Raw genomic sequence first — 25221 nt, forward strand, 5'->3', positions numbered from 1 at the left:
TGCTTCTTCCGGCATCTCTCCACCTCCCCATCTCCATCTTTATATTTCATAATGCTTAACCCAATTATTATTGTCAATCTATTTCTTGCTTTAGTCAGATAGTCCATAGTCTCCAGTCCTGTGCTCGAGCCCCTCCATCATGGACAGCATGCCAAGTCAGTTTACATTAATGTGATCCAGGACTATATGAACCAGTGAACTTGTGAAATGTTTATTAAATGGCCTCAATAAAAATATTTCTAGTGATCACCATGTACCTTCATGAAGTTCAGCATGTTCTCACATTATGGCTTGTAAGGAATGTTATTTGAGGAGCTTCTGTGTCTCATTTATTTGTAATCAATTAATTATTTCTGGCCTTTTTGCCTGATTCAGGTGGTAGAATAGAATAATGTGTGCAAAATTTTAACTCTGGCTTGTTTGGTAATGGTTCCCTATTGGAGTCTCAGACAGATAGGGCCCAGGCTGCTCTCTATGGACCAGTAGTGTTTGAATAAGGGACCTGAGCAAAACAAGCCAGGCATTCCTGCAGTAAAGTACAACATCCGCTGCTTGTGCAGATGAGAACTGTTTCTCACAGTGGATTTAATTTAATTGTGTGTTCAATCAGTAACCATTTGCAAAATGACCTATGAAATTCTTTCAGTGTCAGGACAGACTAAGAATGACTAAGAAACCTTACCTAGCTCATTTGGAAATTATATTAAAGGGAGATGCCGCTTATCTGTAACTTGTCAAAATGGGGCCGATGTCAAGGTACTAGAACATTCGGAAGCAACATGCAAGCTTCCCATGTGATCATGCTGCCTACAGCCAATTCACTGACTGTCTGATGGATATTGCACACAAAACTGGAAAGTATTTTCATGATCTGGCAAGCTCTAATCTGTTAGACCCCAGATTCCCGCAAATCCCTGCCAAGGTTTCTGGGGTTTGCCAATTTTTATCGCTGTTTCATTAGAAACTACAGCCAGCTCGCTGCACCTCTGACGGATCTCACCTCCACCCGTACTGAGTTTTGCTGGTCCCCGCGGGTTGAGGCCACATTTTCTAAATTAAAAGAAAGGTTTACTACCGCCCCATTCTAAACACTCCCGATACTTCACGTCAGTTTGTGGTGGAGGTGGATGCATCAGAGGTCGGTGTTGGAGCTGTTCTGTCGCAGCGTTCTTCCTCGGACAGGAAGGTGCATCCGTGCACCTTTTTCTCATACCACCTCACCCCAGCAGAACGGAATTACAATGTTGGTAATAGAGAATTGTTGGCTGTCAGATTGGCAAATTGGCCTTGGGGGAATGGCGCCACTGGTTAAAGGGTTCGGGGGTACCTTTCGTTGTCTGGACAGATCTTAAAAATTTGGAATACATTCGCGGAGCATCTGAATTCCAGACAGGCTCGTTGGGCACTATTTTTTACGTGCTTTAACTTCATCTTGTCGAATTGTCCAGGCTCTAAAAACATCAAGCCGATGCCCTGTCTAAATGTTTTGAAATAGAGACCTCCACCGCCCCTCCGGACACCATCCTACCTGCCTCTCAGTGGTGGGTATGGTGTCCTGAGTTGTGGAGGCTAAAGTCTGCTCCGCGCTGCGCAACGCCACCTCGCCCGCTGAGTGTCCAACAGATTTGCTCTGTGTTCGGTCTGGACACGCGTCCTCCAGTGCGGCCACTCATCCAACGTTCTCGAAGGTGGCTCATTTCATTCCCCTCCCCAAATTACCTTCAACAAGGGAGACAGCGGTTGAAGTCATTAATCACATCTTCCGCATTCATGGCTTCCTGGTCGATGTGGTTTCTGACAGGGGACCAAAGATTGGGTCACGGTTTTGGGCAGAATATTGCTGACAACTTGGGGCTACCATGAGTCTGTCTTCTGTGTAGCATCCCCAGACGAATGGGCAGGCGAAGCGAGCTAATCAAGATCTTGAAAAAACCCTGAGTTGCGTCACCTCCCATAATCCGTATTCTTGGAGCTCTAATTTAGTCTGGGTCGAGAATTCCCACAATTCCTTACCATTGTCGTCTACGGGGCTATCACCCTTCCAGTGTTGCCTAGTTTACCAGCCCCTTCTGTTCCCTGCCCAAGAAACCAACACCCAGGTCCTGTTCACACACATGTTTATTTAACGGTGCCGTCACACCTGGCAGATAGCCAGAGAAGCCCTCCTCTGGACTGGCGCAGGCATTAAGAAGTTGGTGGACCATCACCGGTCTAAGCCTCCAGCTTACATCTGCGGGCAGAAGGTCTGGTTGTCTTCTAATGACATCCCACTCCGACTCCCCTCTTGTAAGCTGGGGCCCAAATTCATCTGACCTTTTCCCATCATGAAGGTCATTAGCCCAGTGGCGGTCAGTCTCAAATTGCCCCTCTTCCTCAGTCGCGTCCACCCCATGTTATTCGGTCTAATTTAGATCCCTCCACACCTGTCCCACCTCTGCCTTGCCTAGTGGAGTGCACTCCAGTTTATTCCATCAAGCAACTGCTCGACGTCAGATGCAGGGGCAGAGGGGTTCAGTACCTGGTGGACTGGGAGGGTTATGGTCCTGAGGAGAGATGCTGAGTCAGGACATTCTGGACCGCACCCTCAACAATCAGTACCATCTTCGTATTAGTAACTATTCTGGGTACGTCAAGAGGCGTCCCTGAGGAAGGGGGGGGTTGGGGGTTACTGTCACGGTCTCAGAGAGTCTGCTGGATTGTTCAATTTGTGTTTACGTTCTCTTCATGTGTTTCAGGTGCCACTGGCTTGCGGAATCAGCATTGCCATGGGAACCCTGATCGTTTCCATGGGAACGCTGGTCATGCCAACTTTCAGCGGACAAGCGGCACCTGACTGTTATTTGTTTTCTGCTTATATTTACCCCACGCTGTTTCGTGTTCTTTGCTAGATTGTTGTTGTGTGTTAGTTACTCAAAACTCTCTCTCTGCCCTAGTCGGTCCTGTTGCGTGTTTTCTATATTGGTTGCCAGTCTTTGCTGTAGTGCCTGGATTGTAGTTACCATCCTGTTGGTCGCTTCACTTGCCTTGATGCTTCACCTGAGTATTTTCATCAGTTACCTCTCTGCACTGGATCTGCTCTCGCTCACCTTGACGCTTCACCTGAGTATTCCTCATCAGTTACCTCTCTCCACTGGATCTGCTCTTCACACTGCCACGACGCACACAGACCTATGAAAACATTATCCTTCAGAGGATTCCTCGCGGATCTGCGCTCTACACTACCACAACGCACACAAGCCTACGAACACACTCTTCATCTCCACGCTGCAGTCGGTGCTGGGTTCCCCTCATGCTTCGCCAGCTCTGCTGTTAAATTATCAATAAAATATGTTCCTTTGCCTTCGCACTTGGATTTCTGGTCTCATCCTTCTGACATAATCTGATTGGCTGATTTTATTTAATTCTAGAGTTAATGGAAATAAAGTTGCTTTTACAAGGTGCTACAATATTGTACAATAAGTTGATACAATAAGCACTTATGATTAGAAACTAAAAATCTTGGTCAGACAGTCTGGTTAGTCTTTTCCAGTCTTGGTGGAAGTTTTTGGCCAGAATAAGTTGCAGTGTGGACCAGTCTTTTTGCCATTTAGACAAAGGATGAGCTATGTGAGACTTGTTTGACTCTTTTTATGTGTGTGGATTCATAACAGTTAATACTGTATGATGACACCATCAACTAGTTAAACAGAAGAATGCAATCACAAACTGGGATTGTATATTTGCTTTTTCTGTATTAAACATAGAGAAAAACAAAAATATTACTGTTGAGAGTTTTTCTTGATTTTTATTATGGCACATACTTTTTCAGCAACAGCTTATGAAAAGCCTCCATAGAAAACTTCTGCCATAAAAACATCCTTGAACATCATGTTCCTCTCAGAGTGAGGTCGAATGGGAGGGGAGTTGCTGTCTGTCTGTTGTGCTGCAATTCCGGCTCTCTCAGTCTCTTCCCAGCTCTTATCCTTTAAATGTGTATCCTGGCTGCCTGATTCTGTTTTAGCATCACAATGGAGGCCTGCTGAGCTACCTCCCAAGGCTGAGCCACATCCACCGGTGTGTTCATTCACTTGGCCGACTCGCACCGCATTGTAAAGCTCTTGTTAAGAGTCTGGACTGGGCGGATGAGCCTCATCTTTAAGCGAGGACAATGCATGCCTGATTTACCATACGGTCGTGCAGTGGATGGCACGCCTGTTAGTTTTATGAGACAGCTCAAGTTTGTTTGGGGCTTTCAAAGGCAAGGGCCACTATTTTGATGCATTACACTTGAAAGAAATGGACAAGAACAAACTGTCTGGTGTGCGTGACAGGAGATCCTTTAAAGTGTATAGGGGAGACCTAGGCTATTTGTCACATGGGGAAATTGTCACAAGGGCAAAAACTCAGTAACCTAAAGGTTATGAGTCAAAAGTCCAATTGCACAAATGCAGGTTTTCTCTAATAGTGGTTTTGTATGTTGGTTTCAAAAGTCTAGTTCAAAACTCTCTTAAATTAGAATAGCTCTTAGGTGAACGCATGAACACAGTAAAACTGGCATACATTCAACTATTTGGCAAGCAAATTCAACTCATAAGGCAAGGGTCAACTATTTAATGAAAGCAGATTTTAACCAAAAAGTTGAACAAGGGTCTTAGAATAAGGTATTTCCCCCTCACACGTTTTAATTGTTGCAATACATTAATTACAATACCCAATGGCCAAAAGAATGGTTTTATATTTTGGTATGTTACCTTTTACATATTTGCTATTTTATTAATCGTTTTGTCCTTCACTATTGTTTTACTGTTTATGTTTGCTGAAAAGCCAATAAATAGCCTATGATAGGCGGGGTCCCATTATGACAACCTACCTCGTGTAGTGTGACAACGTGCCCTGGCACTGGGTCAGTGTGTGTTCAATGAGCCGTATCTTAGTTCCTGGGTGATAGCAGTGGAAATGTTCAATAGCTTTTATAGCCAAAACTTGAAGTTATGTACTTATAGATACATTGACTTTCAAGCATAAACTTACCCTGAGATAATGTATATTTGCTGGACTCCATATCAAAGGATGGGCATCTATGTTTTTTGTTTCACCTGTAAATTTAGAGTTGGCATTGTGAGCTTTTTAGTTGTTATGATATGACGTGTCAAACAAACAAAAAGTCTCAGAATAGAGTTTTTGATCAGATAATGCAAGGATTGTGACTTTGTTGAAGTAATCTTACTCTGAACTTTCAGTTGCATTGTGAGCTAATGGGTCAGCTTTGAAGACAACACTTGATAATCCAGTTTAGAAAGCCTCTCCATTGAAAATCAGCAAAGCTATAATTTTGCTGGCAGGCCATTCATAGTGTCTGGCTATGATTGGCTGAGAGCTGTTCCTGGTAAATCACTCCACGTGGCCGGTCCTTGGGAGGGCTTCTCGGACATGTCTGAACTCGCCCTGGAGATGACATGCCCACGTCAATCCTTCAACCTTAGACAGGATCGCCAATGAATGGTCAACGAAATTACAGCACAGAACACATTTACATAACAGGACTGATTATAGAAAACCACATGGTTTATGAATAGTTCTCAGAAAGGTTCTTATCGAAGCAATAATCCAGGAAATGTTGTTCTCCATCTGTAGATTAATTCAGCCTAAATTATACTATTGCAGGTGACAGGAAAGAGAGGGTGCCAACACATGTTGCAAAATCATCTCGTAACCACAATGAAAGATTTTCTTATTAATTCTGTTTTACCAAATCAGGGATGGATGAAATAGGTCTGAAGAAATAAAATCTGATTGAGAGCTCTACTGAAACATCTTGCAGAAGAATCAGTGTGAGTTGATCTAACAGCAGACAGTCATGCTCTGTTGTGCCAACCTTACACAGGATATACTCATTTTAATAAAAGGTAGTTGGCATACCTGTATGGTAATTAATGTCAAAAGACTCCAGTCTCAGATTTTTCATTATTGCAGCTGATGAGCTTTAATGAAGCACTTGAAGATGTCATGAGATGAATGTTATTAATCTAAATAAATGTAAATCAGGTGGATTACAGCAAACTGCTTTAGCACATACAGTAGATTGTAGACAGAATGCCTGCCAACTTCATCATAATGGCTTTCTTAGCTTAAAGTGTTCACTATATAGCGCTCTGTTAAGAAAACACTGATGATGGGGCCTGGGTAGCTCAGTGGTAAAATACGCTGGCTACCACTCCTGGAGTTCGCTAGTTAGAATCCCAGGGCATGCTGAGTGACTCTAGCCAGGTCTCCTAAGTAGCCAAATTGGCCCGGTTGCTAGGGAGGGTAGAGTCACATAGGGTAACCTCCTCATGGTTGCTATAATGTGGTTCGTTCTCGGTGGGGTGTGTGGTGAGTTGAGTGCGGATGCCGCGGTGGATGGCGTGAAGCCTCCACACACGCTATGTCTCCGTGGCAATGTGCTCAACAAGCCACGTGATAAGATGCGCGGGTTGATGGTCTCAGACGCGGAGGCAAAAAGAAAAAGAAAACACAGATGACCAGATGTAGTGTGGAGTTTTAGTACTATGTACAAAATCAATTAGCCATGAGAGGTGGTGCGTTACAGTGATTTTACCATAGGTAAGGGGCATTCTTAGGCACAACACGAAGCAGTGTGCCTAAACCCCCCTTATCCGTGGACAAATCACTGTAATGCACAGACTCAAGTTGCATATTGCTTTTATTTAATGGTGGCATCATAAACAATTGAGCCCTCCTGGATAATGCAGTCCTCAGGATGTAGCCTTTCTTAATGCCTGATCAAAAGCCTATAGACCTTTTTCACACTAGCGCCATCTTTGATTTTTAATGGGAATGACAACGAGGCTGTGAGGGATAGACTTACCATCTCTTCAATGGCACGAACGTTATAAAGTTGTATAAAGCTCCAAGATCACATCTGATTTCCCACAACTCATGTTGTCTGGAGTTTTTTGTATACTGAATGTTCTTGGACAGATATTTTAGCAATGTTTTGTCCCTGGAACGATCCAAAAAAAACAAAAAAACAACAACTTGAAACTGCAGTACAGCCCATTGAAGAGACTGCAAGTCTATCCCTCACAGCCTCATTGTCATTCCCAATAAAAATGACGCTAGTATGAATAAGGTCTATTGTGTTATTGTGGTATGGTAAGCTAGCAGGCTAATCAGTTAGCAGTATGCTAAGGTAGAATGTTGAATGGTTATCTTGCAAAATGGAAGTTAATTAGAAAACACAAAGAACAAGAAATATTTAATTTAACAATTTATAGCCACAGTTATATACAATTATGTGCAACATCTAATTTAAATGACATTATTTGTTGTATTTTCAAAGTTATACAGACAAGCATCATATGAGAAAACTCATGACGCAAGTCTCAGTCTCCCTCTCTATCAGTGTCTCACAGCTCATATGCAAAAGCAGTTTTGTAGGATTTCTAATACATCTAACAAACAGACCCATTAGAAGGTCAGCCAATAGATTTGCTTTGGGGTCCTATGTGGATTGCATTGTCCGGGAGGACTAAATTGTTCACTACAGCATTAACTGCAATACGATAAAAGACACCAAATATTCAATATACAGTTACATTTATTATTAATAATAGACATTCTTAAGAACCAAACAACTTTCTTTTTCATCTATGTGCATATGGCTCTCACTCAATGTGACCTCCTGAGAGCAGAGCCACTCCGATATCTTTGATAACATTATACTCCAACCAATTCTTTCATAACGCTGTTCCAGCACAGAATAACCTGAGACACAAGCCGCACCTCGGGTCGAGGCAAGCCCACACATGCTCTGTTTACTGATTAGACATGCTAGTTGTGAAGGAGAACAATGCACCATTCCTCAGCACAATGGGTCGAACAGCGTTGGGGAGGTCCAGCACGTAATACATTCTCTGATTTTCCAGTTATAAAAACCGACACAGATTATGCCCTAAGAGTGAATCCATCATTAGAATTGCCACTTTTGAGTGGGTAGGGGGTGGGAAGCACTGACATGTGGTTGTAACAGTATTACATTTCATCCTTGTTTAAGTTCCTTAGCTCATTGGGATGGTCTAATATTTCCTGCTCTGACTCTGGCTGCATTGCTTGTCAAATATTTAATGCTGTACATTTTCTACAGGTACAGCAATTGCCTGAAAATGTGTATGGATAATTGGATGTTATTAAACAAACATCAGTCTGGTGCTATGATTACTGATGGCCAGCTGTGCATCTGCTGCGTTTTTTGTTTTTTGTAGAAAGGGCATTGAGTGGGCTTAGAGGAGCTCATTAAACCTGTCCCTAACTAGCAGAGATGTTATTTACAAAGAGAGGGCTGTGGAGCCGAGTATGAAGGTCTGAGGTTCAGTGCTGCTGGGGGAAACGGAGCGCTGGCAGCCTGAGGCCTGGATCTGACAGCTGAGTAGGCAAATGAAAGAACCAATAAGGGAGATGGAAAGCATGACGGTTAACTCTTAAAACACTGGAAGAAAGAAGTGGCACGGCTGCCACACAGAAGAATAGAGCATGAATGCTAAGTGAGTTCTTGATTTGAACAGGCTGTCATCAGAGGGACAGTCTGAACACATCTGAGGGGTTTTCTTGGTAAGGTCTTCAATGTCCAAAAATAAACTGCTTTTGAAAGAGCTACAAAGAACAGCCATACGCTTCCCTGGTATAAGCCCTAGAATGGGATCCCACATGGCAAAAATTATTTCCTTATTGAGTATTTTTGTCTTATCCATTAAACAAGAAAAAATTACTAAAATTAATTTAGTGAAGTTTATGTTTAAAAAATGTATCATGCAGTTTTGTTAGATTACTCTGAAGACAAGATAAAATACATTTTATCATTTGGTTTTTCAAGTCAATTTATATTGTTTTAGGAAAGTTAAGATTTTTTACTGGAAAACATGATTTACTAAACATCTTTAAGGAATATTCTCTGTTAAATACTCACTTTTCAAAAGTATAGCCACAAGACATAAACAATCACTTACTACGCTTTTCTGTGTAGAGTTATGTCCAATTTAACAGAAGAATTAACAAAGTGCATTTATAAAATTATAAGCTTCACATTTCTGTCTTTAAACCCTCCAAAAATTGGCTCTATTGAGTTCCATTGTATGTGCTTCACTATAACCTCAATGTGACGAGGAGGAGGGCGGGGCCAAGCAGTGAGGACACACGCCCGGCCTTGAATCAGGCTAATCAGCCGGGAGGGTGATAAAGACGAGCTGGAGGCGCCAGTTCAAGAGAGAGAGAGGCCACATATGGCCGCTGTGTGTGTGTGTGTGTGTGTGTGTGTGTGTGTGTGTGTGTGTGTGTGTGTGTGTGTGTGTGTGTGTGTGTGTGTGTGTGTGTGTGTGTGTGTGTGTGTGTGTGTGTGTGTGTGTGTGTGTGTGTGTGTGTGTGTGTGTGTGCGTGTGCGTGTGTGCATACATTGATTTGAGTTCATTTATGTTATTAAAACTTACGTTGACTGTTCAGCCAGTTCCCGCCTCCTCCTTCCTGGGTTTCGGTACCAATGTAAGGTGGGCAAGGAGGAGGTGGAACCGGCTGAACAGTCAATGTAAGTTTTATTAACATAAACAAACTCAAATCAATGTAGACACATAGAGAGAGACACACACACACACACACAGCGACTGCACGTGGCTCTCTCTCTCGAACTGGTGCCTCAGGCTCGTCTTTATCCCCCTCCCGGCTGGTTAGCCCGATTCAGTATCCTCACAGCCTGGCCCGCCTTTCTCCTCATCACACTCAATTTGTTTTAGTTTTTTTTTTTCTTTTTAAGAAAAAGAGGGAAGAGTCAAAATACATTTTTGTGGTAGTCAATATTATGCCACAAATGCTGTTGATTCAGCTTAACTTGTATTTAACCCAGAATATTCCTTTAAGAAAAAATATTATTTGCTAAGAACTTCAGAAATTTTTGATGTGGCCCCTGGTTTGCTCATATAACCACCAGGTTCTTAACTAACTTTACCAGCAAGAAGTCTTCAGTTAACCAGCTCCAACAGAAATGCCATACTGATTGACCAGCATTTTTTTTTATTTTTTTTTTATTTTATTTTTTTTATTAACAGGATGGCTTTGGTCCACCAGCTAGATAAACTCAAAACCAACATAAACCACATTAACTAGCATGGAAATACATGTCAAATTAATTTAGTTCTTAATCAATTTCATTGGTTTTAATTACCATCACTAGAGAATGACCGTATAAACTTATATAAGCGCTTTCATATTGAGGTCAAGGCACTATATTAATCGTTGTTATTTTATTTGATTTTTTTACAGATAACCCCTTAAATCCATCTACATGATGCCACTTGCCTCCTCGAAGTGACAGAGGGCTTGGGACAGGTGGCAGATAGGCCACATTTTGCAACCAGGGGCTCTTCTCTCTCCACTGAGCCATGACTGCAGTGTCTGAAGCAGGTGCATGGTAGCCACCCAGCACCCCTCCCCCTCCAGCTCGTTCACCTGTAAGCCCCTGACCTGCAGCAGTGGCTCTGGGGGTCTGCTGCGGCCTACGTGCTCATCTGAGGGACAATGAGGATAGACAGCCTACCACTCACCACCTGCTGCGCAGCTGCCAGGTTCCTGTTTCAGAATCGGCTTTCAGCTTCAACCCCCATCCCTCTACCCCTCAGCCTGCAGTATGACTCCTCTGCCTGCTCAAATGGACTGCTGTTTATCATCCCCATCACATCAGAGCTGGAACATGACTTACAACTGGATAGATATACAGTGAGCACTGGTCTGATTGCTTTGTGATAAACTTGGTCTGAAACGAGGTTGATTTTCCCCCTCTTTATTGTGGGGTTTTTACTTCTTTTTTAGTAGATACATTTATATAGTGTAGCACTGAAAATGGACAGAGAAGGGGAATGGAATTGGAACACACAAACTGGACTCAAACCTGCATCACCCACATGAGCACCACAGCTCAATGAACACTGCACGATGGCTCCAACAAAAAGGCCAAACTTACAGTTCATTGGTCTTAAGCATTCTGCAGTCTGCCCAGTCTATAGCACTGTAAAGATGTCACAACTCACTGAGCTGTTGAACAGAAGTCTGGTTAATCTGTCAACAGCTGGAAGGCAAAAAAATGTCCCCTTACTGAACAGAGGGGTCAACTGTTAAATCTCAAATACCTGTAAGTTTTAAATCAGCCAAGCCAAGCAAACAGTATCTTCTTGAGGTCTAATAAAGTGGTGTCCAAAAGTCTGAGACCACTTTCAAACGTGGGCTTCAAAATGCAATTCAAACCTAGAAACAGGAAGTTTTAGGATTTTGAAAATTTTAAAACAAATAAACATTATGACTTAAAATGAATACGAAATATTTAAATGTAAATAGGTCAGTAATCAAATGCACATCAAAAGCACATTTGTGACAATGATGTTAACTCAATTGTTTGAAAGGTCAGGTTTCCTTGCCTCCATTGAAGCACACAAGATGCTCTTTGGAACATTCTCGAATCATGCTGGGTAACATGAATCATCAGGTTTTGCACAAATTTGCACAGTAGCCAGCTGGTAACACTTCACAATAAGGTTGTTTTTGTTAACTTTAGTTAATGCATTACATATCATGAACCAATAATAAACTATATATCTTTTACAGCATAAAATAATCTTGGTTAATGTTAAAATTGTTCATTGATATTTCATGTTACTTCATAATGCATTAACTAATTTTAACATACACAACTTTGAATTTTAAAAATGTATTAGTATATGTTGCAATTACAGTAATATTAACCAAGATTAATAAATGCTATCAAGACTTGTTCACGTTTAGTTAAAGTTAACTAATGTAGTTAATTAATGCTAACAAATACAAACTCATTATAATGTAAAGTGTTAACCATCACCTCGAGTGCATGCAAAATGACTAAATGTGGAAGAAAATCCATAGATTCTGATTCATAAGCAATTATGAAATACTAAAAAAAAAATGTTTTTTCAACTTTTCACTCACATTGTTTTGCTGTTAATTTGAAATAAAAATAATTAAATTATAGAAAATGCAAAACAGAAGCATTTTTACAAATGGTCTCAGATTTTGAACTCTACTGTATTTTTCAATACAAACACCTAGACCAGACAGACTATAAGACATTTATATTCGAGTTTAGCGCCATGAGTAATATGAGTCGATTGAAGAAAGCACTATTGAAAAAACAGAGAGGAATGTAATAAAACAGAAATCAACGGAGATTAGAGAGACAGCGAGAGAGACATCACTGCATCTCAAATATTCCCCTTCATTGGCGGAAAGCAGCCCACTAATCAGCAAATAGCTGTTATGCACAATTTAAGTAGACGGATTAGAGGATCTCCCTGCATGCTGATTTGATTCTGATCAATGATTTGTGATATGGCCCACTTACCCTAAAATTACCATCACTATAGGCCAGTGGACGGAGAGGATGGGGGCTGAGGAGAGGGATGCCTAATTTCCTCTCAAGTGCCTGTGTGGGGTTTGATGTATAGAACTGCTAAAACGATCTGATTGCAGTGGTTCCTTCAGCTGCTCCTTTGTCCTTATCAGACTTGGGGAAAGGAGCAGACCGAGGTAAGGCAGGTCAGAAAGACAGCGGAGTTAAAAAAACACATGAAATGCCGGGACTTGATCCTTGTGACAGATCTGAGACTTGATGCCACAGTATCACAGTTTAGAGATCCATGAACAACAGCAGAAGAGCACTTGAGTGACTACTGCAGACCGGAGCCCAGCGCACATTAACTAGCTAGCTTTTAATTACCATCTCGGTTAAACTAACACAAGGTTTACCGTGTTGTGTTTGCTACATTAGAGAAAATGGGGGATGGGAGACTTGTAATTAGCATAGCTCACAATAGATGAGCTTTTTTCTCTTGATTTTTACAGGAGGTGGAGGAGAGGCGCTGGACCGTGAAGATAGAGCTCCATTAATGCACTGATGAGCTCTCCAGACTCCTGCAGATCCTTCAGGCTGATGGCCGGCAGTGCGGGACGAGTTTACTGCGAAGCTCCCCCAACACTTCCGGCACAAAGAGCAGCTCTGAGATCAGGACCAATCATGTGTGCCTCTGCTCTGTCTGTCAAAGAGAGCTGAGATGAGTATGCTAACACATGCTGCTGTCTGAAGAACAGACGTGTGAGCCACGCTTCTTGCAGAACAGAAACAGCAATCGATAGGGAATGTTTCCAAAGAAGAGTGCCCTGTATATTATTGGATCTCTACAATATATGTGCCCCTTGCCAAAATTCACACACACCAAATTTGTGTGCCACACAAAAATATAGCTGTCTATGTAGTGTTCCACAACAGTCAGTTATGAGGTTCTGTCTTGGTTAGGATGCTGCCTTAGTGCCTAAAGTAGCAGACAGTGAAGCTGCTCACAAGGTTTTGGAACAGCGTTGGTATGTACTGTACATTTTATTAAATTATAAGTTATATCCGAATATGCCTACTTCCCTACTATATAGTATGCCAAAAGTAGTATGTTAATTAAGTATTATGTCCTAAACCTCAGTATTCACAAAACAGTAGGCGAGAAATTAAAAGATAGCTAGATCAGGCAAGATTCTTAAAGTATTAGTTCACCCAAAAAGGAAAATTCTCTCATCATTTACTCACCCTCATGCCATCCAAGATGTGTATGACTTTCTTTCTTCTGCTGAACACAAATGAAGATTTTTAGAGAAATATCTGAACTCTGTAGGTCCATACAATGCAAGTGAATAGGTACAAAAAATGTGAAGCTTCAAAAGCACATAAAGGCAGCATAAAAGTAAACCATACGACTCCAGTGGTTAAATTCATATCTTCAGAACCGATATGAAAAGTGTGGGTGAGAAAAATATAAATATTTAAGTGCTTTTTTACTATCAATCTCCACTTTCACTTTCTTCTTCTTGTGTTTTTGGCGATTCACATTCTTCGTGCATATCAACACCAACTAGTCGGAGTGGAGATTTATAGTAAAAAAGGACTTAAATATTGGTCTGTTTCTTACCCACACTTATCATATCACTTCTGAAGACATGGATTTAAACACTGGAGTCGTATGGATTACTTTTATGCTGCCTTTATGTGCTTTTCTGAGCTTCAAATTTTTGGTATCCATTCACTTGCATTGTATGTACCTACAGAGCTGTGATATTCTTCTAAAAATATTTAGAAAGAAAGTCATACACATCTGGGATGGCATGAGGGTGAGTAAATGATGAGAGAATTTTCATTTTTGGGTGAACTTTCCCTTTAAGTGCGCATCCACTGGACACTGTAGATGTGGAGATGTCACATTCAAAACACTGAATAAAAAAATTGTTAGAAAGTTGTTCCTTGTGGATAAGTTGTTATTGTTTAACAAAACCTGAGTAAATAGTTTTTGCTGTTGTTGTTACTACATCAAATATTTAGGTCACGGGACAATGCCCACATTCCTGGATATAGTATGTCCATGGATTTATTCATGCTACTCACCTGCATACCTTAAGAACGTACTTTATTAATGGCTGAAAAGTTTTTCATCAAATTTAGTAATACTTACAGTACGCAAATTCGGACACAGCAATTAATATTTGATTTGATAAGATATTAAAATGTAAAGGGTAGTGAAGGACTCTAAGCACCTATCTATCTATAATCGCCTATAATCACACATTATAGGATTGCCAACTAAAATAAGGTATCTTAGAAGAGAGCATAATTATGCTGCCTAGTGCATCCGTTTTGGAACAGCCTTCATGTCTGGAATGCACATATGATGCCTTAATATACTGCCTATGTAGCTCAATAGGTTTTGGGAACAGAGCCATTATTTTAACCTTCAGAAGTGGAAGACCAAAAAGACATGGTGCAGACATGGTGATTTCTTCACATTGTATTTTCTGTTACATGTGAGCAGGTAGCTAAAACACTACCGAGAATTAAATACCACTGTAGTAGCACTACACACATTACAGGTTTGGCTTAAAAGTGCTCCAACTTAATTGGACTCAGATGTGGCAGTAGTTGGTACTGACTGAAAAGGCACTGTTGGCATAACCATTATCCTTCCCTCCAGGGGAGCGCTCTTCTTTGAGTCTGACAATTAAAAACCATAAAACCTTCTTTATGAAGAATATTTTTAAAATGTTTCAGACACTGGTGAAGATTGTGTTTTTAAGTCAAATCAGTCCATGCCTATAGAAAGCTGGAGATCTCCATTGTTCTCCATTGCAGCCCATCTTCTGCAAGGGCTCAGTGGAGGTGAGCGTTCAGGTCGTATTTCTCACAGAACTTATCCGTAAGTGGGATGCAGGTGAGGAGCTCGCACCACTCACACTTGATGGGGTACACATAGAAGAGCACGACAAAGCTGGAGAAGATGCCCAGGAAAAGAGTGAGTGCCAACAGGATCTGCAAACGCTTGCGGTACATGTCCATGCGCCCAAAGCTGATGTAGGGCAGGAAGGCAAAGGAAAGGAAGAAGCCTGAGATGAAGCCACAGATGTGGGCGAAATTATCGATCCAGGGCAGCAGGCCAAATGCGAAGAGGAAGAGCACTACGCATGAGAGCTTGATGAAGGCCCTCCACGGCCGTGCCAGGATCTGCCAGCTCTGAAAAAGCTCCACAAACAGACAGGCCAGGATGCCAAACTGAGAACCTGCTGGACCCACCTGCCATTAGAAGAATACAGGATTTTTTTTATTTTTTTTTTTTGAGTGCATGTTTTAGTTTATGGCTTGATAGAATTACACTTGCACTGATCCATCTAGACCCAGGGTTTTCAACCAGGGAGCTGCATAATATATAGAATATCTATATATAGCGTATATGTATTTAACATATAGTATATGTACTGTATATAGCATAGCTGTACATGTATACAGCCAATCTGTATAGGGATTTAACATATCTGTGTACAGTATGTATATAGCATAATCTGTAATTACATTTAACATTTCTGTATATGTATATAGCCTATCATGTATATAGAATATCTATATACTCTTTGTGTTTAAAGGGATAGTTCACCCAAAAATGAAAATTCTCTTATCATTTACTCACCCTCATGCCATCCCAGATGTGTTTGACTTTCTTTTTTCTGTAGAACACAAATGATGATTTTTTGAAGAATATCTCAGCTCTGTAGGTCAATTCAATGCAAGTGAATGGTGGCCAGATATTTGAAGCTCCAAAAAGCAGATTAAGGCAACATTAAAGTAATCCATTCAATTCCAGTAATTTAATCAATGTCTTCTGAAGTGATCCAATTGATTTTGGGTGAGAACAGACCAAAATATAACTCATTTTTCACTGTACAGCTTGCCATTACAATCTCTAGGCACTATCATGATTTCAAGCTCGATTACACTTCCTAGTGCTTGACACATGCACAGAGCTCTAGATAATGCTGTAGGAATCTTGATCGCTAAGGAGACTGCTGTCAAGAATTATAGTGAAAAAGGAGTTACATTTTGGCTGTTTTCACCAAAAACAGTTTGGATTGCTTCAGAGGACATATGTATATAGCAGATGTCATTACCCTGTCCTATGTCTCACTATGTATTTGTATCCTTATTTATTTATTTATTTATTATTATTATTATTTTTTAACTTAATTTATTATATTTTTTGGAGTCTCATTGTCTTTTGTGTGTACTGGAAACTTCTGTCACAGAAGCTTTTCTTTGCGTGTGTGAGAGCATACTTGGCATTACAGCTCTTTCTGATTCAGTTGTATGGACTAGTTTTATGGCACTGTTATAGGGCTATTTTTTGTTGTATTGAAAAGACCTGAATGGAGATTCATCAAAATTCTCCAGTTGTGTTTGGAATTACATGAGGGTATGTAAATGATGAGAATTTTCTTTTTTTTTTTTTTGCGGCAAACTATTCCTTTCATGACTTTAATGAAAGTCTTTATAAAAGTGCTAATGTGAAAATCTTGCTTTTTATTAGGGGGTCTAATTTGATGGTTGGCTGAGAGTCTGGGTGTGGGGATCCCTGAGTCTGTAATGGTTGAAGACTCATGATCTAGACTAATGGAGCTGTAGTCCTCCTGTACCTCTGCTCTGTATGGTAAGAAGATGGCACTGGCGAGGTTGCCTGTAATCCCACTGAGGATATAGATGATAGAGATTCTCAGCCAGCCCGCTAGCTTCTCCAAATCCCTCAGAATGGTCATCTGAAAGCACACAGACACCAGGCAGTGCAGAATCCTGCAGAGAGTGAGAAAGAAAGAGAGAGATAGAGAGAAAGACAGAGAGAGAGAGAGAGAGAGAGAGAGAGAGAGAGAGAGAGATTCAAGAAATGTGCAGTCAGGATCATTAATGACACATCATTTTATTTATTGTGAAACTAATTCACAAAGGGCCCCCTGCAACGGATCACACTTCCTACTCACCCAGCGTGCAGTAAGAGAGAGAGCCACAGCCGATAGAACTGGTCTGGGATCTCTGGGTTTAGGAAAGGCAGGAGGCCACACACATCATCCATGCAATGCACCTGAAAACAGAAAAGCAGATCTTATTATGATAATGAGCTGTATCCATAACTGTACAAATTCCAATAGAAAAAAAGGTCTGTATTCTCTAATTAGAGCCATTGGCTATCAGGAGCGAGCAGTAGCTCTTTACACCCCCTGCTGGCAATTTATAACATTTCACATTGCACTTCAGTTAACAATGAACAAGAACAATGGCACAATAATAAACATTTTGGAAAAACTTTACAATACAGTTGTTTACATTAAATAATATTTGTTAATATAAATTTTCTACATATACTAATAATTTTTTTAATTAAAAGTTGTAAATGTTAACATCTGTAAATGCATTATGACTTAACACGAACCAACAATGCTCAACAGATTGCATATTTATAAAACACTATTATGAACATAGTTTTATCAACTTTAAAATAATGAAGAAAATACTTTCCATATCTTGTTTCTTGATTAGAAAGGCAGTTTGTCTAACCAAACTCTTCGGTATTTTAGCACAAATTCATCTGTCACTTGGTAGAACCCATTCAAATGATTGGAAGGGTTGTGTGACATGCCCTCATCATTGAAAACCATAAGCAAACGCAAGATATATACAAAATACAACCCAAACTACATTAAAAACTGGTTCACTTGCAGTGAGGATGTTTTTTGTGCTGTGAATTAATGCCTGACAAGAGCATTATAGCACTGAAATTCAATGTTGTACAATTAACAGTTTTTGGTACTGTATTCAATCACCACTTGATGTCCAATGTAAAATGTTGTGTCCTGAAGCAAAGCTAGTTAAAGGGTTAGTTCACCCAAAAATGAAAATTCTCTCATCATTTACTCACCCTCATGCTATCCCAGATGTGTGACTTTCTTTCTTCTGCTGAACACAAACAAAGATTTTTAGAAGAATATCTCAGCCCTGTAGGTCCAGCCAATGCAACTGAATGGTTGCCAGGACTCTGAAGGCCCAAAAAGCACATAAAGACAACATAAAAGTAAACCAATCCAAACCTCCACCTTGACCAGTTATGTACAAAGAATGCAAATTGGCAAAAAATAAAAAGAAGAATGTAAGAGGTAAAAGTTAAAGTGATGATTTATAGTTAAAAGGACTTAAATATTGATCTGTTTCTCACCCATACGACGTCTCACCCTATTGTATTGCCTCTGAAGACATGAATTTAACCACTGGAGTCTTATGGATTAGTTTTATGCTGCCTTTATATGATTTCTGGACCTACAGAGTTCAGGCTACCATTCACTTGCACTGTATGGACCAACAGATCTGAGATATTCTTCTAAAAATCTTTGTTTGTGTTCTGCAGAAGACAAATAGTCATACACATCTAGGATGGCATGACAGTGAGTAAATGATGAGAGAATTTTCATTTTCCCCCCTTTAAGAACCACTGCTCTGCATAACAAATCAACAGAATGTGTGTATATAGGTCAACTGGGGGAAAAGGCTCACTGACCTGTGAGCAGAGTGTGGCCTCCTCATGGAAGTACCCCTTCATGAAGTTACAGTACTCTCTTGATGTAATCTCACACCTGTACAAAGACTGGCATTCAGCGAGTGTGTCACAAGTATCAGGTTGTGATTCAGTTAGTGTTTCATGATGCAATGTGTGCCTATGTTCTCCTAACCTTCCTTTGGTCCCTATGCAGCAGGGTCTGCCGGTAATGACACAATCAATGTGTAGCAAGTTAGTGTGGTTCCCTGTGCTGTACCTGGTGCATATCTGAGAGGGAGAAACAGCTTATAAAAGTACTGAACAATGGAATATTATTAAATGTTGTTGTAAAATCATATTGACCATATTTGACACTGTATTATGGCACTTTTCATGAATATGGTACAAAACAGGACTTGAAACTCCAAGTATTTAGTAAATCTAAGTACTTTAAATGTAATGCGTAAATTATTTTCATAATTTTTAACAAATAGTGAATGAAAGACAGTCCTTAACCTTCAGAAAATGTTGATCATCAACCTCAGGAGGTTAAACTATTGTATTATCGTTTTATTTTCAATTAATTAAAATCTAGACAGACAGATAGACAGATAGACAGACAGATAGATAGATAGATAGATAGATAGATAGGCTATCTGTAGATAGATAGATAGACAGACAGACAGACAGACAGATAGCTAGATAGTCTACCTGTAGACAGACAGACAGACAGATAGATAGATAGATAGATAGATAGATAGATAGGCTATCTGTAGATAGATAGATAGACAGACAGACAGACAGACAGATAGCTAGATAGTCTACCTGTAGACAGACAGACAGACAGATAGACAGATAGATAGATAGATAGATAGATAGATAGGCTACCTGTAGACAGACAGACAGACAGACAAACAGACAGTCAGATAGGCTACCTGTAGATAGATAGACAGAGAGAGACAGACAGATAGACATATAGACAGACAGACAGACAGACAGATAGACAGATAGATAGATAGATAGATAGGCTACCTGTAGACAGACAGACAGACAAACAGACAGACAGTTAGGCTACCTGTAGATTGATAGACAGACAGACAGACAGACAGACAGAAAGATAGACAGACAGAAAGATAGACAGACAGACAGACAGACGATAGATAGATAGATAGATAGATAGATAGATAGATAGATAGACAGATATATAGATAGAGTCATATTGATCATCTCTTGAGAAACTGTCATGTATCAAACTCACTGGCCACTCAGTGATGTCATCAGGCCACTCGTGAGGTGTAACAGATGCGGGCTCCAGACAAATCCTAAAATCATAAATGTGTGAAATAAGATAATTCAGTCTTCAAACCATGTGGATGGGTAAACCAATAAAGATGATTAGAGTTGTACCTGGGGTCTTGATGGCATACAGAGCCATACTGACGCACTTCCTCATCTAGATAAGGAGCACTTGGGTGCTGAGGCCACTTTACCCAAAATGCCAGTGTACTCTAAGAACATGCAAATTACAACCTCTAGTCATCTGTATGAAAGTAGGTCAAGCGCATACATTACTTTAAATATGTGTCATGGATACAGTGAAATAAAATGCAATGACCGACCGAGCACTCCTCCTGCGAGGTCTGCAGGCAGCCTGATTGGTCGTTACGGACACAGCACGCTGAGTGACGCTCACTTTCCCTCTTCTCCTGAATGAGATCATGCACCTCCTGATCCTGACGCATGCAGGGGGAGAACTTAGCCCCAAGGTGAATCAGTGCCTCCTGGGCAGGCACAAGAATTGCACATTAGCAACGAACAAAGTTGAGATGGTCAGGTGGTCAGGTTTTAGCTGGTTAGCATGCTATTTGGGAGGGGGCTCAATAGCATGAATTGGACCATTTTCATGATCTAAAATGGAATATTTGTACATTTAAAAATGTATTTGTCATACCACCGGACAATGTATGTAAACTGCAAAAAGGTGATTAAAAATAGCTAAATATACACAGTTCCTTCATCCATTCATATAAACTGTGACCTAAAACTTGATCATGCAAAAAAGTTAATGTTAGGTTAATGTTATTTGTCAATTAGCCATATGCTCTGACATTACATGAAATAGGGTACAACGGGGCTAAAGGCCTCCCAGGTTAAAAGGCACTTTTTTATTTTCTCCCAAAACACTCAACAGCAACAAATCTACCTGTAGTACTTTCCTTAACACCTGTGTATGTCACTGAACACTGCAAAACTTTCCTGATCCATGAGATCTTTGCATTTAATGTCTTGAGTTTGATTTTGAGGTAATTTGATCTAATATTTAATAATATTTTTAATATTGCAAATTTATGTAGCTACTGAGAATCCCTAAAATTATCACATTTATTTTGAGATAAAATACTTATTTGTCATTTTCAGTTTTGTTCAAGACGATAAAATCAAAAGTTTTTGAATAACTTTCCAATAAGTGAAAGGATTTGGGGTAAAAAGCCCCCCTGTTGCAGGGGCTAGAAGGCCCCTATTAAACATATTGTTTTTCTTTTGTGGGGGGAATAGATTTTTTATGAAGAATGTTCAAAGTGGACACACTGACTGATCCAATCATAATAGAGATTAGTTTGTTTATAGAACACTTGAGATACATTATTATGAAATGCAAAATGTGATTAAAATTCTGAAGTGGTTATTTTGAATAATCATTATCTTAATTTGTTTGCCCTATAACTATTGTCCCTACACTTTCTCAACTGTGGGGGTACCTCACAAGTTTTTGTTTTTTAAAAAAAAAAAAAAAAAAAAAAGGAAATAAAAAAAGAATTTGAATTAAAACCAGCTTCCGTTAATATTTCTTCTCACACAAATTATGTTGTTCAATCAATATTCAATAAAAAGATATGTATTTCTTCAATCTTGTTATACAGTACTTTGTGACCAGAAAAAAAGCAAATTTTCGTTAAGGTGTGCCTTTAGTCCCGTTGTACTCTGAATGTTGTAAATATAGTTACCGAGCTTGGTCCAACCCAGAAGTTTTCTTGCTGCACAAATTTGACGTTTTCATAAACTCCTTTATTCCGTAAGACCTGTGATAGATGCCAAAATCTGTTACACACACACACACACACACACACACTGTAAACACAAGAGAAGTGTAACAAAACACTTTTTTTTACAGTGTGGCATGGGGGGCATGGTCATGTGTCGGTCTGCGGGAGAGGAAGAGTGGTACATGACCACGCCCCCCATGCCACACGGAGGTACCGAAGGTACCGGACTGTCCTGCCCCAATTTAGTTTTACTTACAGAATCTACTGTCTCATGTTGTGAGAAGCCCACAGGTGCAATGCCATAGATGGAAACTGCCAGGATGGTAATCAGCAAATGGACAAAGGTGATCCAGTAAGTGAAGAAAGGCCTGGGGATGAAAGAACATCAATCCATCAATCTGTTAAGACACTAATCATTCAGTTTCTGAAACATGTGCAGCAATTATTGTAAAAGCTGAGAGTTTTGAAGTCACAACAGACAATTATTCCGAAAAAAATCTCAATATACTGTATATATGCACCCTTTTACACCTGGTATTAACATGCGTTTTGTATCCGGATTGTATCAGGATAAAATTCTTTAGCTAGATTACAATAACACATAGCATTCCAATCCATCTCCAGTCTGATTGGATAGAGACTGGGTCACTCTTACCCAAGCAAAAAGGAAAAAAATCACTTACACATAACATACAATTTTCCAGCATTTATGGAATTTTAAAAAACATTGACGGACAACCAAAATGCTTACCACCGTTTGGCAGATAAAAAATAAGGTACTTTATCTATTGCGTTCCCCTACTTCATCTATTACTCATGTGCAGTAGCTGTATCCAGATAATGAAAATGCATTAGCATCTTGATTGAACGAAGTCAGCCCTCTACATTACGAGTAAAGTTGAGCCGTGATATGCCATAATTACATTTACATTGCATTTAGCAACGTCAACTCTGATTTTGGTTAAACCTTTTCCACGGACTGTTTTCACAACTTTCTCCGTTTTACAGCATGGCTACACACCAGTAACGCACCTGTTGTATGTCTGTTATAAGGTAAAAGTGTTGCAAAACTGGAGCGCTTGTAGATTTGAATTTGAGAACAAGTACAATAAATATTTTTTTTTACAAGTAATAAAAGTCAAAATAAAAGTCAATACAAGTTATACAAGTAAAAGTTTCCTTTTACTTCGCTCCATGTATTGTGTGTCTCATGCTCTTTCTATGCAAGGGTTTGGTCAAAAATTATTATAATTTTTTTTTTTTGCATAGTAGTTTTGATGTATTAGCACTTAAATTATTAATTGTATAATATAAGTTTTAAACAATTTTTATATGTGTAATTCTATTTTCATTATTAGGTTTCAACCTTGTGAATATTTTGTTAAAATTGTGTATGAAATTTTAAACAGTTACATCAGTTTGTATAATTATTAAAAATGCAATTTCATGACATCATATCAATTGATAGAATGTGAAATTTCCTCAAGTTAAAATGTTGCATACTCTATTGTGTGAAGTCATATATGAATGCTATTTACTGTATATGTGAAGATGCCCCCTTCTGAGTTTGCATATTATCTTTTTCAGTGTTCAGTTAAATGACACTTGCATGTCGTCAAAAGTCTGGTGAGTAAATACTAACATTTACTATCTTTCTCCAACGTGTCCGTAGAGGGCTTCCTGACCACCTCAGAATATAATTTCAGTGATCTGATCACAATGCATTTTGGGCACATTTACACCTGACTTTTTTTATTTTTTTTATCCCCTTTTCTCCCAATTTGGAATGCCCAATTCCCACTACATACTAGGTCCTCGTGGTGGCGCAGTTACTCACCTCAATCCGGGTGGCGGAGGACGAATCTCAGTTGCCTCTGCTTCTGAGACAGTCAATCTGCGCATCTTATCACGTGGCTCGCTGTGCATGACACCGCGGAGACTCCGCATGTGGAGGCTCATGCTACTCTCCGCGATCCACGCACAACTTACCACGTGCCTCATTGAGAGCAAGGAGGTTACCCCATGTGACTCTACCCTCCCTAGCAACCGGGCCAATTTGGTTGCTTAGGAGACCTGGCTGGAGTCACTCAGCACACCCTGGACTCGAACTCGCGACTCCAGGGGTGGTAGTCAGCGTCAATACTCGCTGAGCTACCCAGGCCCCCACACCTGACTTTTAATTTGATCAGGAGCCATCCAACTGTGATCCGATCAATAAAAATGCATGCTAATGCCAGGTGTCCAGATGACCTATCTAGATTCTAAAACAAATACAGTACATGACTGATCAGTAAGAGCACCCATAATATTGTCCTGCTATCTACCTGTGGTCATTCATGTCTTCTATCTGTCTCTTGACGAAGCTGTCGATGCGTTTACGGTAAGTGCGGTTGGTCAGTCTGCCCACCATGCCAAGCCCATAAGGACGCTTCTCTTTGGCAAAGAGTTTCTTAACAGGCACGGCAATGCGCTGTCCACGCCGTTGCCTGCTCACACTCACCACTTCCTGCCGTAAGCGCACTTTAGGCTGAACCAGAGCGCCATCCTTTACCTTACGCCAGCCCCGCTCAAGAGGCCTAAGACAGACAAACAGAGCAAAGAGCTTTTTAGAGGTAGTTCTCAGTGACTCTTTATGGAACATTGTTTGTTTGTGGGCAAGTGCATGTGTGACCCACAGCATAAGATGGCTCCTCTCCAGTTCTGTCTTGTCTAGGGCACTGCCCGTCAGGTCCTTCTCATCTGATGCGTTACTGGCATCAGTTTCCTTAACAGCAGCTTCAGAAAGCGATTCAAACACCTCATCTGCATATGTGGACAACTCTTCATGCATAAACCCATCCTACAAGAACAAAATGGCTTTATCAGACACACTGAAGTCTACAACAAAATTAACTGATGTCTAATTTCTTGAAATAAAATTAATTATTACTAGTGGTCCACTGAAAGGGGCTTTTGCAATTTCCAATGCCGATACCCATATTTAGAGAGCAGGATGACTGATACAATACTGATATCTACATAAACTATTTAATCATGGAAAATGAAGCACGTATTAAAGACACAATATGCATTATCCAATGACAAACTGATGGTAAGTTTTGGAACTGTTACATGAGAAAAATTCCAGTTTTGTTAATCAGCCAAGTTGGCATCATTACCTGGCAATCCCGATAATCTCAAAAAGGCCAAATATCAACCGATTAATCGGCCTGGCCGATATATCGGTCTATCTCTACTTATTACACTAT

The 25221-nt window shown here is 40.1% G+C and overlaps 1 protein-coding gene across 6 annotated transcripts in view; it reads right to left on the reverse strand.

Annotated features, from left to right (window-relative positions):
• Positions 1 to 14368: 14368 nt before the first annotated feature.
• Positions 14369 to 25221, reverse strand: part of LOC127427196 (inactive rhomboid protein 1-like) — a 46535-nt gene continuing 35682 nt past the window's right edge. For 3 of the 6 annotated variants that reach the window (XM_051674661.1, XM_051674662.1, XM_051674660.1), the window contains 13 exons: positions 24649 to 24812; positions 24298 to 24549; positions 22230 to 22341; positions 21935 to 22009; positions 20549 to 20710; positions 20337 to 20437; positions 20188 to 20251; positions 19123 to 19217; positions 18951 to 19026; positions 18318 to 18434; positions 17383 to 17483; positions 17044 to 17197; positions 14369 to 15652 (listed from right to left, as the gene is read on the reverse strand). In XM_051674661.1, the coding sequence (XP_051530621.1) occupies positions 15233 to 15652; positions 17044 to 17197; positions 17383 to 17483; positions 18318 to 18434; positions 18951 to 19026; positions 19123 to 19217; positions 20188 to 20251; positions 20337 to 20437; positions 20549 to 20710; positions 21935 to 22009; positions 22230 to 22341; positions 24298 to 24549; positions 24649 to 24812 (1893 nt within the window). In that variant the 3' untranslated portion in view covers positions 14369 to 15232. The other 3 variants (XM_051674664.1, XM_051674663.1, XM_051674665.1) reach the window with 2 other exon arrangements.

This window comes from Myxocyprinus asiaticus, chromosome 36, assembly GCF_019703515.2.
Source record: "Myxocyprinus asiaticus isolate MX2 ecotype Aquarium Trade chromosome 36, UBuf_Myxa_2, whole genome shotgun sequence".
Classification (NCBI taxonomy): domain Eukaryota; kingdom Metazoa; phylum Chordata; class Actinopteri; order Cypriniformes; family Catostomidae; genus Myxocyprinus; species Myxocyprinus asiaticus.